This window comes from Habropoda laboriosa, unplaced genomic scaffold (genome assembly GCF_001263275.1).
Source record: "Habropoda laboriosa isolate 0110345459 unplaced genomic scaffold, ASM126327v1 scaffold15, whole genome shotgun sequence".
Classification (NCBI taxonomy): domain Eukaryota; kingdom Metazoa; phylum Arthropoda; class Insecta; order Hymenoptera; family Apidae; genus Habropoda; species Habropoda laboriosa.
In genome coordinates this window covers 125,880-140,239 of record NW_017100141.1, presented here as the reverse complement: position 1 = coordinate 140,239, position 14,360 = coordinate 125,880, and the positions used below count along the sequence as shown (strand labels likewise).

The 14,360-nt window shown below is 37.9% G+C and overlaps 3 protein-coding genes across 3 annotated transcripts; 1 reads left to right on the top strand and 2 right to left on the bottom strand.

Annotated features, from left to right (window-relative positions):
- Positions 1–328: 328 nt before the first annotated feature.
- Positions 329–6,168, bottom strand: LOC108571329. Its single transcript, XM_017933347.1, is given in 7 exon segments — positions 329–357; positions 460–603; positions 605–644; positions 809–3,551; positions 3,624–3,854; positions 4,787–4,832; positions 6,112–6,168. Coding segments are annotated over 7 exon segments (3,270 nt in total). The 3' UTR covers positions 329–348.
- Positions 6,169–7,013: 845 nt separating this feature from the next.
- On the top strand, positions 7,014–8,608 carry LOC108570638. Its single transcript, XM_017932527.1, has 6 exons — positions 7,014–7,123; positions 7,253–7,303; positions 7,375–7,509; positions 7,581–7,797; positions 7,864–8,409; positions 8,582–8,608. Exons 1-6 carry the CDS (start codon positions 7,014–7,016, stop codon positions 8,606–8,608), a joined length of 1,086 nt encoding a protein of 361 aa, XP_017788016.1.
- Positions 8,609–8,700: 92 nt separating this feature from the next.
- LOC108571380 (protein transport protein SFT2) lies at positions 8,701–9,483 on the bottom strand. The gene is made up of 3 exons (XM_017933403.1): positions 9,284–9,483; positions 9,040–9,191; positions 8,701–8,971 (listed from the first exon to the last, which is right to left on the bottom strand). The coding sequence occupies exons 1-3, from the start codon at positions 9,464–9,466 to the stop codon at positions 8,701–8,703; spliced, it is 606 nt and encodes a 201-aa protein (XP_017788892.1). The 5' UTR covers positions 9,467–9,483.
- Between the last annotated feature and the right edge of the window lie 4,877 nt (positions 9,484–14,360).

Genomic DNA, 14,360 nt, shown 5'->3' with positions numbered 1-14,360 from the left:
CAGTTAGGTTCTTTTGATTGTGCGGATTCGCTTTGTAAGAAGACATCGTAAAAAGACGTAAAGGAAATTAGAAAGATAACCGTCCTAAATAGAATCTCTTACTCTCTGGTTCCTGAACCTTGGACCGTTTGAAAGATGACCTGTTTTCCTCTTTCTTCCGGTTCGACGACGGAATGCACGTTTCTCCACGCCATTCATTATTGGCCTCGGTACTAGATACCCGCGTATAGTGTAAAACGGTCACGATGCCCCGATTATAATTTCTACCATGAATACTCTTATTGATTTTGTTTGGAATTCCTAGGAACTTCAAGTTTTCCGCTCTCTTCCCAAACAATGTTGCTACGTTCAAGCTTCCTGTGAACAAACGTAAAACAAAGAAATATATATACATAAATTTTCACGTACAATTCCTAAAATCGTAATAGACATTTTAATTTCATTGTCTACGGTACTCACATCGGGAAACAAAAAGTGTTCACGAGTAGGTTGTGGCTGTTCAAAGGGAGAGCTACTCATGTATCCAGGCGAGGGGGACTCGCTTTTCTCGAGCACCGGGGTAATATTCGCGTAATTGGCGGATGGTGTAGTCAACGTTCTTCCTACGTGGACGAAGCGTCGTTGCCACTGCTCTGCCACCCAGTCTGCAAAAGAAACCAAGCAGAAAAAAAAGATTAAGCATTCTTCTTCGTCTTAATGACCTCTTCTTCTATGCTCAGTCGGGGTTGTCTTCTTCACCGAGTACAGAGGGCGGAGTACAAGGAGCTTTAAGAAAACGCCAGTTAAATTCTTCTCGCTAATACTTTACCTCAAACTGTCTGGCGTATCAGACGACGAATGAGAGGACAACGACAACGTCTCGATGTAGTCAGACATGTCGGATGTACCGCTGCTTGTGCTACGCGAATCGATGTAAGGTGCACTGGACACTTCTCCCGGACTATTGAACCCTTTCGTAGCTTTCGGCAAACACGTTGGAATGTCAGCTTCCGCTGAAGAGGATTTCGTGGGGATTTTGATTTTCTGAAATTGAAACGACAACTCCCGGAGCGGATCGCTGGACTTAGACTTCCTTGGTAAACTGCTGTGGTAACAAGTGGGCGGTGGACTCTTCCTGTAAACGGACAATACGTTCTGTTTCCTCGTGGAAGTCGACGGAGTCAACGACAATTCGAACTCCACGAATTCCGCTGTTCTGTGACTAAGAGATCCAGTTGAAACGCCTGAATCGTTACTGCTAGAAGAGTCTCTGTTGTGACCAGTTTTAGATGGCACTGAAGACGAACGTCGAATCTTGATAAACGACGGCTGAGGAGAGACTATCTGCCCGTTGTCCTGGCTGATTTTAATCTCTGCATTGACACAGGGAGAATGCGTTTCTCCTCTGACTAAAGATGCTTTGTCCGCCTCGCTGGAACACTTGTGAATGGTGAGAGTCGAAGGAAAAGTGTGATTCTCATCATCCAGATAATGTGCAGACTCTGCGGAGTAGGACCGTTTTCTTAGAAGCATACTAATGTTACCATTAGATTCTGCTCCACCGTTTCCATCCAGGTAACGACGTCTAAGATAAGGACTGGACAACATCGCTGAACCTGGAACACGAAACTCAGAGTCTGATCGTTTCTTGCCACTTTCTGACAATGCTGAGCCTGACAATGCAGGATTACTCGAGCTTTTTATACCGCTGCAAATTCTCGATAGAATTTCCTTCGAACAAGCATTATGAGCTGGTTGCATCGGTAGATAGCCAGGGAATGGTTTCTTTGGCATTTGCTTCTCAGGATCCATAATTAAATAATCGTTCTCCCTGTCCTTAATGTGGCCACACTTTTGACAAATCTTGGACGAATCTTCTGTGGGCGGTTCAGGAGTGGTTACGTCTTTAATTTGGTCGGAAAACTTTTCTATCTCCTCCTGGGATATTCCACTCTTCGCTAACAGATCTTTGCTGTTTTCATAATGTTCCAGGGATTGAGTGAAGTCGATATTCGCGTAATTGGTTTGCTTCGACTCAGGTTGCGTGTCGATAACAGGTTCAACGTTCTCGTAATTGTTGGTTCCAGTTTCAAGACACTCGCAGTTGTCTTTATTCTTCTCTTCGACGTTCTCCGATTTATTGACCCGTTTAGTCGTCGCGTAGATTGCTATTTCTCCACTTGCATTCACCACAGGCATCTTTCCCTCTCCGGAAAGTTTCACCGGATGAACAGCCACACCGGTGGGTTCAATTCCTGCTCCTCGTCTACAATATGGCAGTACAAAACCAGCCCAGCTCATCACGTTCTGGCAGGGACATCCTGAGGACCTGGGGGACTGAACGGTGAGCTTGGCCGGGCAACCACATTGTTGCAACACCACAGCTTGCGGAGTCTGTGGTGTATCGTAATTAGGATAGCTTTTTGGCAGTGCTAGGCATTCTTTGATTTTCCTTGGCGTATCGTAATACTGATCCGGTTGGGAACTCTGTTCCAACAACATATGATGCCCCAAGATCGTCTTGGGTATGTCGTAATTCTCGTATGGACCGGCGATAGCGGTCGTGTTACGTGTGATCAATTGCTGTTTACGCGAGTGCACGCAGGCTTGTTCATTTGGCAGTGGCATAGGAGGTTTCTTCACCTTCTTCGTGGCAGTGCTTTGGGACGGTTTCGGAGGTCTCGGTGGCAACGCGTTAGGACTCGGTGACACACGTTGAACACTCGTCTGCGGATGTGTGTTCTTCGAATTTTGCGAACAGTGACACTCTACTTGTTGAGAGCTGGAATAGTCGCTATCGTGGCTGCTACTACTGTACGAAGACAACGATAACCGATCGAGAGTGCGTGGCTGCAAATGGCAACCTAGATTGTTCATAGTTCCCGCTGGGCTGCTTATACTGCTAGCGCCTGTCGTCGTAACCAGAGTAGAGGATTTAGAAACGGTGCCTAGTTTGCTGATACAGCTAGCGCAACGCTCGAGAGCGGATGTTCCTTGACGAGTGAGGGAACAGCTGCGCCATTCCCCTGGTTGATCAGGCAGCTCCGACACGGAGACGGTGTCTCTGCTGCTGTAATCCCTGTCGAGTTCAGTTTGCTGTCTACTCTCGGTGGACGACCAATAGGGCGAGCTCTCGTTCTTGCAGCTGTCGCACTGCTCCTCGTATGCGGACGAGTAAACAGCCGAGGGGAAAAAATCGCTGGCCCTTGTTTCTGAACGAGAGAATTGACGACGTGGGCTCTCCTGCATTATCTGCTCTCTGCTAACCGGTCGTTTTTTCGTCAGCTTCCCTTCAGCCGCTAATTGCAGCATCTTCACGATATCTTCGCCCTGGTCCGTTATCAGCACATGAAGACCCTCCCCTCGACCGCAACTTGAGCCTCCCTCGAAGCAGAATCGTCCTTCCACCACACCGTAGCGACGTAGATGTCCGATCTCCCAAATACCAACTAATCTGGGAGGAATCCCGACGGTAATGCAGAAACGACGATCCTGGATGTGCAAGTGTGCGGGTCCATTGGTCACTTTCGCTTTCGATGGCACCGTGGAGATCAGTATCAGGAACTGTTGATCTGGAGGAATAAAATGGGGATAGATTGAGATATTTTTTTGAGAATTTTGTTTCTTTAAATAAATATTCATACCTTCGCCTAAATTGTTGGAGATCTTCACTTGCCATTGTATCAATCGTTCTCTGGTGTCGAATGCCAAAACGACCGTCACATCCTGGCATATTATAGCTATAGTATTGGATTCCTTGTCGAGAGTGAAACCGCTTTCCACGCCGAGAAAATGTTGCAAGCTTAACGAAGCTTTCGTTTGACCTTGCTTGTATCGATCCTTACTGTCTCCGTAAAGTTGCAAATGAAGACAATCTGCAATCGAATGCAAACGCCTTTTTTCTTTAAACAATCGTGAATCGAAGTTCGGAAAAATTATTCATTAGGTGTTGTTTTTAATAAATAGTTCACACGCTAAGTGATCCGGGGATCGCTATTAATACAGTTACACGGATGTAAGAAGGCACTAAATCTAGTTAGACCCTTCTATGTACTTCCAACTAATTCTCCCTAAAGAAAATTTATGAGCTACTGGTGTCCCTAAGTTCTAAAATATCCTCAAGTTACAAGGGCCAGGTATTAATGGTTATTGCCAGAAGCAAAGCTCTTCTTGGAAATTTTTTGTTTCTCCAGCCAGTCAATCTGTTACAGATGTGCCAGCTGCCACCCTAGCTGACAGGGTCATAGGGAGGGATTCCTTTATGCTGATAACAAGTAAGGAAATTCTTTTAGGAGATAGGATTAGGAATGTGTGGTGTAGGAAATAGAATTGTCATTGCCTCTTTGGGCTGCCAGTTTGCAACATCTGCCCTGTCTTGCACACAGATGTGTTCCTCAACATTGCCCTCTTTTATCAGCACTGATAAGATTAAATGGGCTCATTTTTAAGGTGCATAAGAATGGTTCATTGTGAAGAATGTACACACACACACACACAATTGTTTGATACACACACAAACTTTGATATCTTTGATATGCAATGGGCTCATTTTTAAGGTGCATAAGAATGGTTCATTGTGAAGAATGTACACACACACACACACACAATTGTTTGATACACACACAAACTTTGATATGCATCAGAGGAGATGTGTGAAATATGCTACATTTCCTGTCTACTATCTACACTTGATTTCACATGTTATGTCTACCAGACAAAGTGGTCCTTGTAAAGTGCATACTGTTACTGTGATAAATAATTCATTCTTCAAACAACTAAATTAAATTAATTAAAACATCAATTTTACCTGCAACTGGTGACAATTTCCTCATGACACACCATCTTGATTTCCACTGCAATGCAAACAAATTTGCTTGAATAAACATGAGACACTTTTCAGGACTTCAATGTAGTATTTTATTTTTACTCTATTACAATGATAATACTAAAAGTGTTCTTTACAATATTTGCCAGCAATAACAAATAGTACAACAGGCTTTTTTTTTTTTTTGCCATACATAATGTGTGATGCATTATGTTAGATATTTACATAGACTTATTATGCAAGGAAACAGTATACATATGTAATGCACATTTGTTTGAATCCATTTAGACCCCTCTTCACCCCTGTGATAAAAATAAAAGAGTTTCCTACCCTTTCTCATCTGAATGACTTCTTTGGTGCCCCAATGTAAATAAAAGAAAATGAGCTAGCTTTTTTTTTATGGCTTTATGACTCCTCATTTCTTTCACATTAAATACTTCCTTGGACCTTTCAACAGGCTACTTAATAATTGTAATGTTCATTGAACTCACATCAGGACACCTTAATTTAACTCTTTGCCCATGACAAATAAGAACATAGTATTGTATTGGTAAATTCAATGGTGGTCAAGGAAAGAAATATTTGATATTGACATAGATTCATCATACACATTCAAGCTTCCAATTATTTGTGAAGCACAGTGCTAATGAATGTTTAAGTATGCATCAAAAGCAGTAATTAAAAGCATCAAACTGCAGAATTTTAAAGCAGTAGTTTTAGAGTACTTCAAAATAAAAGTACCAGTGCAATTAAAACGTACATATAAGCACATTACATTTTTATTTTTATTTTTGTTTATGATATCAGAATTTTTTTTAACATATATTCGAGCTTGTAACGCGTGTACGTGTGTAACAACAAAATTTACAGCAGCAAACTCATATTGTTCCAGTTTCAATTTTCACGTTCTTCATAGATTCAATGAATGCTCTCTCATATATGCATACTTTACATAGAATATACGAGTGTAGAACAAGCGCGTTAGCGCAAGATCCTTACATCATTATATAATTTTCTCTCTCTTTTTTATCGTAATCGTACCATGCTGAAGCAACTGTCTTAATTAAACACGAACACGATTTCCGATTGAATTCCGACTCACCGGAACAATTTTCTTCGCGAAAAATGCAAACGAGTGGCATGCGACGATGTTTTAGCATTGGACAAATTCATGAGATAAATTAAGTCGTGTTATTTTAACCGATAATGAATTAAGCAATTATCCCTTGTGCATTAATTGGATAGCTGGATCATGAACGAAGAAAGGTAACTGTAATTAAGAGGAAATCGGGTCGAAATGTACTCACCTTTTTACCGTCGCGAAATTTGACATTTCCCTCGATAATACAATTGTTATCCACCATTGTAGAAGGCCGCTACTACCGCACTGCTTTTAGGTGTTTTTCTCATCACTATGTAAAAGCACTCCGTTTACTTAACGCTGCATACCGAGACACCATAGAACACCTTCGAACACCGTGAACAACGATATCTCCCGACGCACAATCTCTTTCTCACTGAACAACAACGACGACTCTCGCTCACGAATCACGCGGCAAAATCCATACTCCGTACCGACGGCACCGAGCATCCATCTTGACAATCTTGGCTTGCTGCGTGCACTGCTGCGGTCCTGCTCCCTTTCGAAAGCGTATTCTGCACATTATCCATTCCCCTGCACTTTGGTCCAGTGGCGTAGACCTACGTTTTTTACTTCGACAAACTTTCTCCGCAAGCGCCACTGTGCAACCGATGGTACCGTTTACAATGAGCGCGCGCATAGCTTTCCCGCCATCCGTTTAAACTTTCGATACATTATATCGATAATGTTGTTTATGGAATAATAAAACTACGCAGAACCTAAAATATTTTTGTATTGTCTGTTGGATTACATTTTGGGACATAGGATTTGGACGCATTGAAATGATAACACCATTTTTCATTCTGTTTCTCTTGTCATTTATTTGCTTTTCATATATGTACATTAAATTTGACAACCAGTTGATATAATTAGGTAGATTTTCGTAAAAAAGATTGTTTGAAATCGTAACAGTTTTGAATTTTGCGCATAACGTGTTTTCTATTGGTGGCGCTTGCGATGCAAGACATGGTTCGTCTATCTAGTATGTGATAGTTTATGGTTTATGGAATTGCCATGTGTCCGAAGGAAAAGTTGACCTATCGATAGCTGAGTTTTGATTTGTTCACTATGAAAACACCGGTATTGTCGAAACAACAGCAAAGACAATCTTTGTCAGCGAAAAAATCACAAAATAAAGGATTGCGAAATGTCTTAGCTCAACCTCAAGATAATTTTTGGTACAGTGTACTTCCGTTTCTGCGTAATACTACTATTTCTTACATTGTTTAATTAATAACTTTATTTCTAAACATATTGTCTTACAAATATTTATGTTTCTACATGTAACAACTGTGTACATTTGTTAGGCCAATTGTAGATGCAGAAAAATGTCCAATTTTGGAAGAACTTTTAAACAAGTAAGTTCGAAATATGTAATGAATGATAGGTATTAATAGGAAGTGGTATATTTTATTATTTATATTTCAAGATTAATGCCAGCTATAAAACGTCCATCTAATTCAATACCATGGTCTCAACTTAGACATATGAAAAAAGAGGAACGTGCTCAAGCTAAAAAGGAAGCCCTTGGGAAGGAAGAAAATGTTCCTAATCCAGAGATGGTGTAAATATTTTGGATTACATTAATGCATATCTACTTGATTTATGTATATTTTTTAATACTTGAACTTTTAGAACTTCTATTATTTTGGGTATAAATGCAATCACAAGGTCATTAGAGAAGGAAAATGTTTGCTGTATTTTAATGGATGCAAACATTGATCCACATCTTCTAGTAAAACATATTATACACATGGCACAGAATAAAAAAGTACCAATACTGATGTTTCCTAAACTAAAGACTGTAACACTAAATACAATAGGATTTGCAACTGCTGCATGTGCCTTAAAGGTACAATTATTTAATATCTAAATAATATGCTGTTTTTTTGTTTTATTTCTGCAATTTTTGTTTCAGAATCTTGTGATGGATTCTCCAGACCATCATTTTCATCCATTATACATGACAATATATGATATTTTTAAAGACATACCCTTACCAAAAAATACATTGCAATTATTTAAAGATATTGAATCATCAGAACAGACTATATTGTATAAAGAAGACAAAATAAGTATTGAGGATGAATCTGAGATTGCTCCTTCAGAGCCAGTTAAATTTACTTTATCTACAAATGTATATATGTACAGATCTTCGTGTAAAGAAAGAGCTTTTGTTCCACCCAGTGCAACAGAAGGTTCTACAAGTGAACCTATCATAGAAAAAATGGAACATGAAGATTTTATTTCTATAAGTAAATATAGTACTGACGAGTATGATAGAAGTATTAAGAAAGGTACACGATATACGAATGCCAATGAATCCAAAAACTCGAAAAAACGGGGAAACAACGTAAACAAAACATCGACGAATGTTACGTATTTACCGCTGAAAGTCAAACGTTTACAGGGTAATGCAAATCGCGTAAAAGCAACGAAAATTTCAAAAACAAAAGAAAAAATAGTAAAAAAATCAATAGCAAAATATACTTCATAAATGTGTGATCAGAATTTTTTATACACATATATATATACATTATATACAAAAATTGTATCTTTTGTATAACCTATTTATATTAACTTCAACTTTTTATTTCTTATAACAGAAATGTTATTACTAATTTATTCTGTTTTAGATGTACATGAATGTGTTACATGTATAACAAAGTCTGATTATGTACTAGATAAAATGTGAAAATTAAAGATACAATATTGATTTCATACAAATGTATTTAATACCTAGGTAACTGTAATATCATACAGGTAATGTAGAATTTACTGAAGACTTGAACATTCTTGTAAAAAACATCAAACCTGTAGTTCCTCCTGGTATATGACTCACTAAGAACGATAGCATAGCTATTAATTGCAATACAGCACAGAATACTGTTAGTGGTGTAGACTGTAAATGCAAGGCAAAATAAAGCGTTCCTATCAAAGTTGCAAAGTAGGACACAGTAAAACACCTTCTTTCAGCAGTGAACAATGATTTCAAGTAACTTAATGGGCCCAAAAGGAAGCAAAAACTACGAAAATATATTTAATATTAATGCTGTTATATCTTTTCAAATTATTTCAATATTTTCAAGCTTACCTTGATAGGAAGAAAACGCTTCCTAAAGTGTAGAGAAGAGCGAACTTTCTTGCTTTGAGTAGTAAAACCGGAATATAAACCGCCGACAGACAGAAACAAAGTATACCCATGGAAAAGCATACAACAAACGCTATTAACCTTTGTATTCGTGTCTGTCAGAAATAAACAATATTTGTGGATTTTTTATGACGGTTTTTTTCAGATCATTCAACAGTCGAGGTTATGCTGCGAACTATGTACGTACCATACTAGGACAACACTCCTTTTGTGCTCCTTGGATCCATCCTGTTTCTTCCTCCTCACTTTTTCCGAACCATTTTCCAATATTTGTTTTCGGTAGTGCCACCGAAGGCACGGTGATTTTAAATTGTTTCTCATTTTTACTGCTAAGAAGGTATTCATTTAGTTCTTTGTTGAGATCGGCCATTTTGACACGTCGCCATACTTTATGTTTATACGTTTATGAATACGAATCACGACGAACAATAATTGCGTCTTAAAAGTTATTTTTACATTATATTGTTTTCCAGACACTATTGTGATACCTGACAGATAAATGGTAACTTTGTATTGCTATGACAAGCAATAACAGCACTATTTATCTGTATTGTCCGGCAAAGCAATCTGTTGGTTTCTGACGTCATCGCCTGACCAGATGAACGGAAAATAGGCGGTTAGGCTTTCCCCACTACTCTTCGATCTTACACTGCCGTCGTTTAAGGGGAAGTTGCGATGTGAGTAAATGGTTTGGACAAATGCTTTTCAATCAGCTGTCGACAATGTGAAACGTTGATATAATTTTGCAACAATGTGCAATTTTCGGGAGCGACTTTCGGCAACAAAGTTGCAACTCTCCTAAATAATGATTTAGATGGTAGTTTATCATTATTGGAAGTCTTAAATAGAATTATTGCATGCTTTAACCTAATAAAATAGCTTAAATTGGTAATTTCGTGTTGAATTAACAATTGCATGCAGCAGGCATTTTACATTTAACATTTATTATAAATATTTCATTCGGTTAACATTACTTGTAGCGAGTAGATAGTGAAATAAAGCTTAAACTTTACTTTCAAGTATTTTAATTGTAGAATAACTAGTGTTTCTTGCTAAATAACAATTTAGATGGTTGTTTATAACTGTTGCAAGTGTTAAATAAAATTATTGTAAGCTTTACCTTAATAGAACTGCTTAACATGTTAATTTCGCACTGAATTAACCATTGAATTCGGTAGATTCGTCGGAAATTGTTTATAACTTTTATTAACAATTAGTAAAATTAATGTTTTTCTTGTATAAATTACAGGTGGAACTTCCAGAGCACCATCAGAAGCAAGGAAAGGTCTTGAACATCAGGAGAAACGAAGAAATGCAATTAATTATGAAAATATCAATTGTTTATTGTAAAATTATTGTGCAAAATGTATATTACAAAAGGTTACAATATACCAGTATTGTTTTACAGCATTTTACAGTCTATTTACTCCTCCTTTGCGTACCAAATTCACTTCCTTTTACAAAAAACCCTATTGTTTAAACAATATTCCATTGCAAAATTGAATAAACTAATGCCAGAAACCACCAGGAATGCGTAATCATCGAAAAATTCGAAAAAATCCCGAAATTCTAGCGTAAACTACGGAAATTACGGAAATATTTCGAAAATCGCGCGAATATACTCGTTCGGTGCTAGAGTCCCCGAGAATTCCTGGAAATCACGTCATTTCTCGGAAATGACGAAAATTCCAAGAATCGACGCGATTCCAAGAATTGACCAATGGCCCTTTGAATATTTCGGTCCTCGAGAATTCCTGGAATTTGGTCAGTTCCGAGAATCGAGTCACTTCCAGGAAGTGACCTCCTGTCATATCATGTTCGCCTATTAGAAAGTCGATTTTCAGCCAAAGGGTCTTCGAAAATTTCAGTTCTCGAGAATTCTTGGAAAGCACGTCATTTCTCGGAAATGACCAAAATTCCAAGAATCGAGTCACTTCCAGGAAGCGACCTCCTGTCACATCATGTTCGCCTATTAGAAAGTCGATTTTCGGCCAAAAATTTTCGAAAATCGAAAATCCTGACTTTGTATTAGGCGAATATGATATGACAGGAGGTCGATTCTTGGAAATCACGTCATTTCCGAGAAATGACGAAAATTCCAGGAATTCTCGAGAACTGAAATTTTCGAGGACCCTTCAAAAGGAAGTGAATTTGGTACGCAAAGGAGAAGTAAATAGACGGTAAAATGCTGTGAAACAATGCTGGTATATTGTAACCTTTTGTAATATACATTTTGCACAATAATTTTACAATAAACAATTGATATTTTCATAATTAATTGCATTTCTTCGTTTCTCCTGATGTTCAAGACCTTTCCTTGCATCTGATGGTGCTCTGTAAGGTCCACCTGTAATTTATACAAGAAAAACATTAATTCAAGGCAACAAAGTTGCAAAAGAAAAATCGCGCTTGCAACTTTGTTGTCTGAAGACGCTCCCGAAAATTGCACATTGTTGCAAAACGGCGCGTCGTGCAACTATGTGTAATTTTCGGGACAACAAAGTTGAAAACCCGATAACGCGTTTGCAACAATGTGCAATTTTCGGGGGCGATTCGCAGCAACAAAGTTGCAAATCCAGAACGCGTTTGCAACATTGTGCATTCGAAAATAATAGGAGTTAACGATGTTACAAGCGAGAATGACGTAGTGCTTGTATTAATGTTTGCGTTCGAAATAACGTTTCTAATAATGTTGTAATCTGAAATAGAGATTCCAACAATGTTTGCATTCAAATATAACGCTTCAAGCAATGTTGCATTCAAAAGTAACACGTACAGCAATGTTTTGCATTCGTAATAGTGCTTCCATCGATGTTGCATTCGAGAATGGAGACTGCAACAATGTGTGCATAAAAGTTTCAAAGATGAACAGTGACATAAAAGTATCTTGCCACTTAAAAATCACCGTTCAACGATATAAAAGTTCTTTTCCTGCTACTGCAACCGTGTCCCACACCTCGATCAATTTGCAATCTCAACTCACACGAGAACGAAGGCTCCGCGCAAACAAAACGTCATTATACATTTTCAACATACTTCTCCGCCCCTATAAATAACCCCTCTATATAGTCTATCGAATTCAACTGTTAATTCCATGCGAAATTAACTAATTCAGATGTTTTATTGAGTTGAGGTATGTATCAATTTTATTTAAGATTTCCAATAATTATAAACTACCATCCAACTGGATATTTAACAAGAAACAGTGATTATTCTACAATTATAGTACTTGAAAATAAGCGAGAAACTGTACGTTAGTATCTACATTATTAGTAATGTTAAAGCAATTAAATATTGACCAGAAATATCAATGAAATATATATACAATAGCGGTAGAGAAGAATAGCACTAGAGCAATGAGTTAGACAAGGAAAGATAAAGGGATAGACAAGGACAGAAGAAAATGGCGGGCGCGACTCCATCTCGCGTCTGGTGACGCGAACTACGATTTCATAATAGGATAACAGAATATAAACAGAGGTATTAGACAAGGATAGCACCAGTGTGCGACAAGGATAGAGAGAGAACGCTTCCTATTGGTCCGCGGGCCACCGAGCTCCACCTATCAGGCCCCAGATTAAGTCGATCGATGAAAAATCGTTAATAACTCATTTAATTAGGATGATTTCGTGAACTTTTATAATTGAAGAATGAAGCATGGACATTCAGCAACTTTCACATATAGTTTTTAGTGCTCCAAACCCTTTCAGTAATTAGTTATTAACAATTTTAGTACGGGATGTCGGGAACGATACCGCACACCGTCAAGTACCTTTATGGTTTTTCAATAATTTCACAGCTTTCTGCTAAATTCTCGTACAACTATCTGGATGCAACTGAAAGGTAACTCCTTTGGTTATATTCTCATATAATTTTTATTAACATATTCAGTTTAGTTTAGGAGTTATTAAACATTATATGGGAGCGTCCCCAATTCATCGTACTCGAGTATATCCGACTGTTATGAACAATTGTTAATATCTAATAAACCACATCACTTATGGCTACCAAACTAATTGCAGAATATAGATAAAAGTCCATTCTACATTCTGCATGCCTTAAGGTGTATAATTAGTCACTCATTTCTATTGAAATAACGAAAATATGTTACTATTGAATGCAGCTTATACAATCGAGTGTAACACCTTCACGGTTTTTCAATAATTTTATAGTTTTCCACTAAATTCTCGTGCAACTAGCTATACGCATCTGAAAGGCAACTCCTTTGGCTATATTCTTATATAATTTTTATTAACATATTAGGTTTAGTTTAGGAGTTATTAAATATTATATAGGAGCGTCCCCTATTCATCGTACTCAAGTATACCTGACTGTTATAAACAATTGCTAATATCTAACAAACCACAACACTTACGGCAACAAAAATTATTGTAGAATATAGATAAAGGCCTGTACTATATTCTCCATGCCTAAAGGTGCATAATTAATCATGCTTTTTGATGAAATTGACGGAAATGTGTTACGCTTGAATACGACGAGTGTTGTACTTACCCAAATAATGTTTAATATCTCGCAAAAGACGACAGATATGTTAAAAAAATTTATACGAGAAACTAGCTAAAGGAATCCTCTTTCGAACTCATGTACGAAAATGTATATGTTATTTGTACAAAGCTACGAAATTATTGAAAAACTGGAAAGGTGTGCAGTATCGCTGCCGACGCTCTGCACAATAATTGTTAATAACTAATTATTGAAAGGTTTTAGAGCACTAGAAACTATATGTGAAAGTTGCTAAAGGTCCACACTTCATTCTTAAATTCCAAAAGTTCACAGAATCTTCGTAATTATTGAGTTATTAATGATTTTTCACCGACCCACGTGGCTGAGGCCCAGGGAGGCGGAGCTCAGCGGCCTGCCAGCCAATGGGAAGCATTTTCTCTCTATCCTTGTCGCACACTAGTGCTTTCCTTGTCTAATACCGCTGTTTATATTCTGTTATCCTATTAAGAAATCGTAGTTCTCGTCACCAGACGCGAGATGGAGTCAGTCACGCCCGCCATTTTCTTCTGTCCTTGTCTATCCCTATATCTTTCCTTGTCTAACTCATTGCTCTAGTGCTATCCTTCTCACCCCCTATTTCTTTCCTTGGCTAATTCATACCTCTAATGTAATCCCTGTCTTTCGCTATTCGTATTTAATTTAATAAAATAGCTTAATATATTAATTTCGTATTGAATTAACCATTACATTCGGCAGATTAGTCAGAAATTATTTATGACTGTTATAAAAAATTAAAAAAA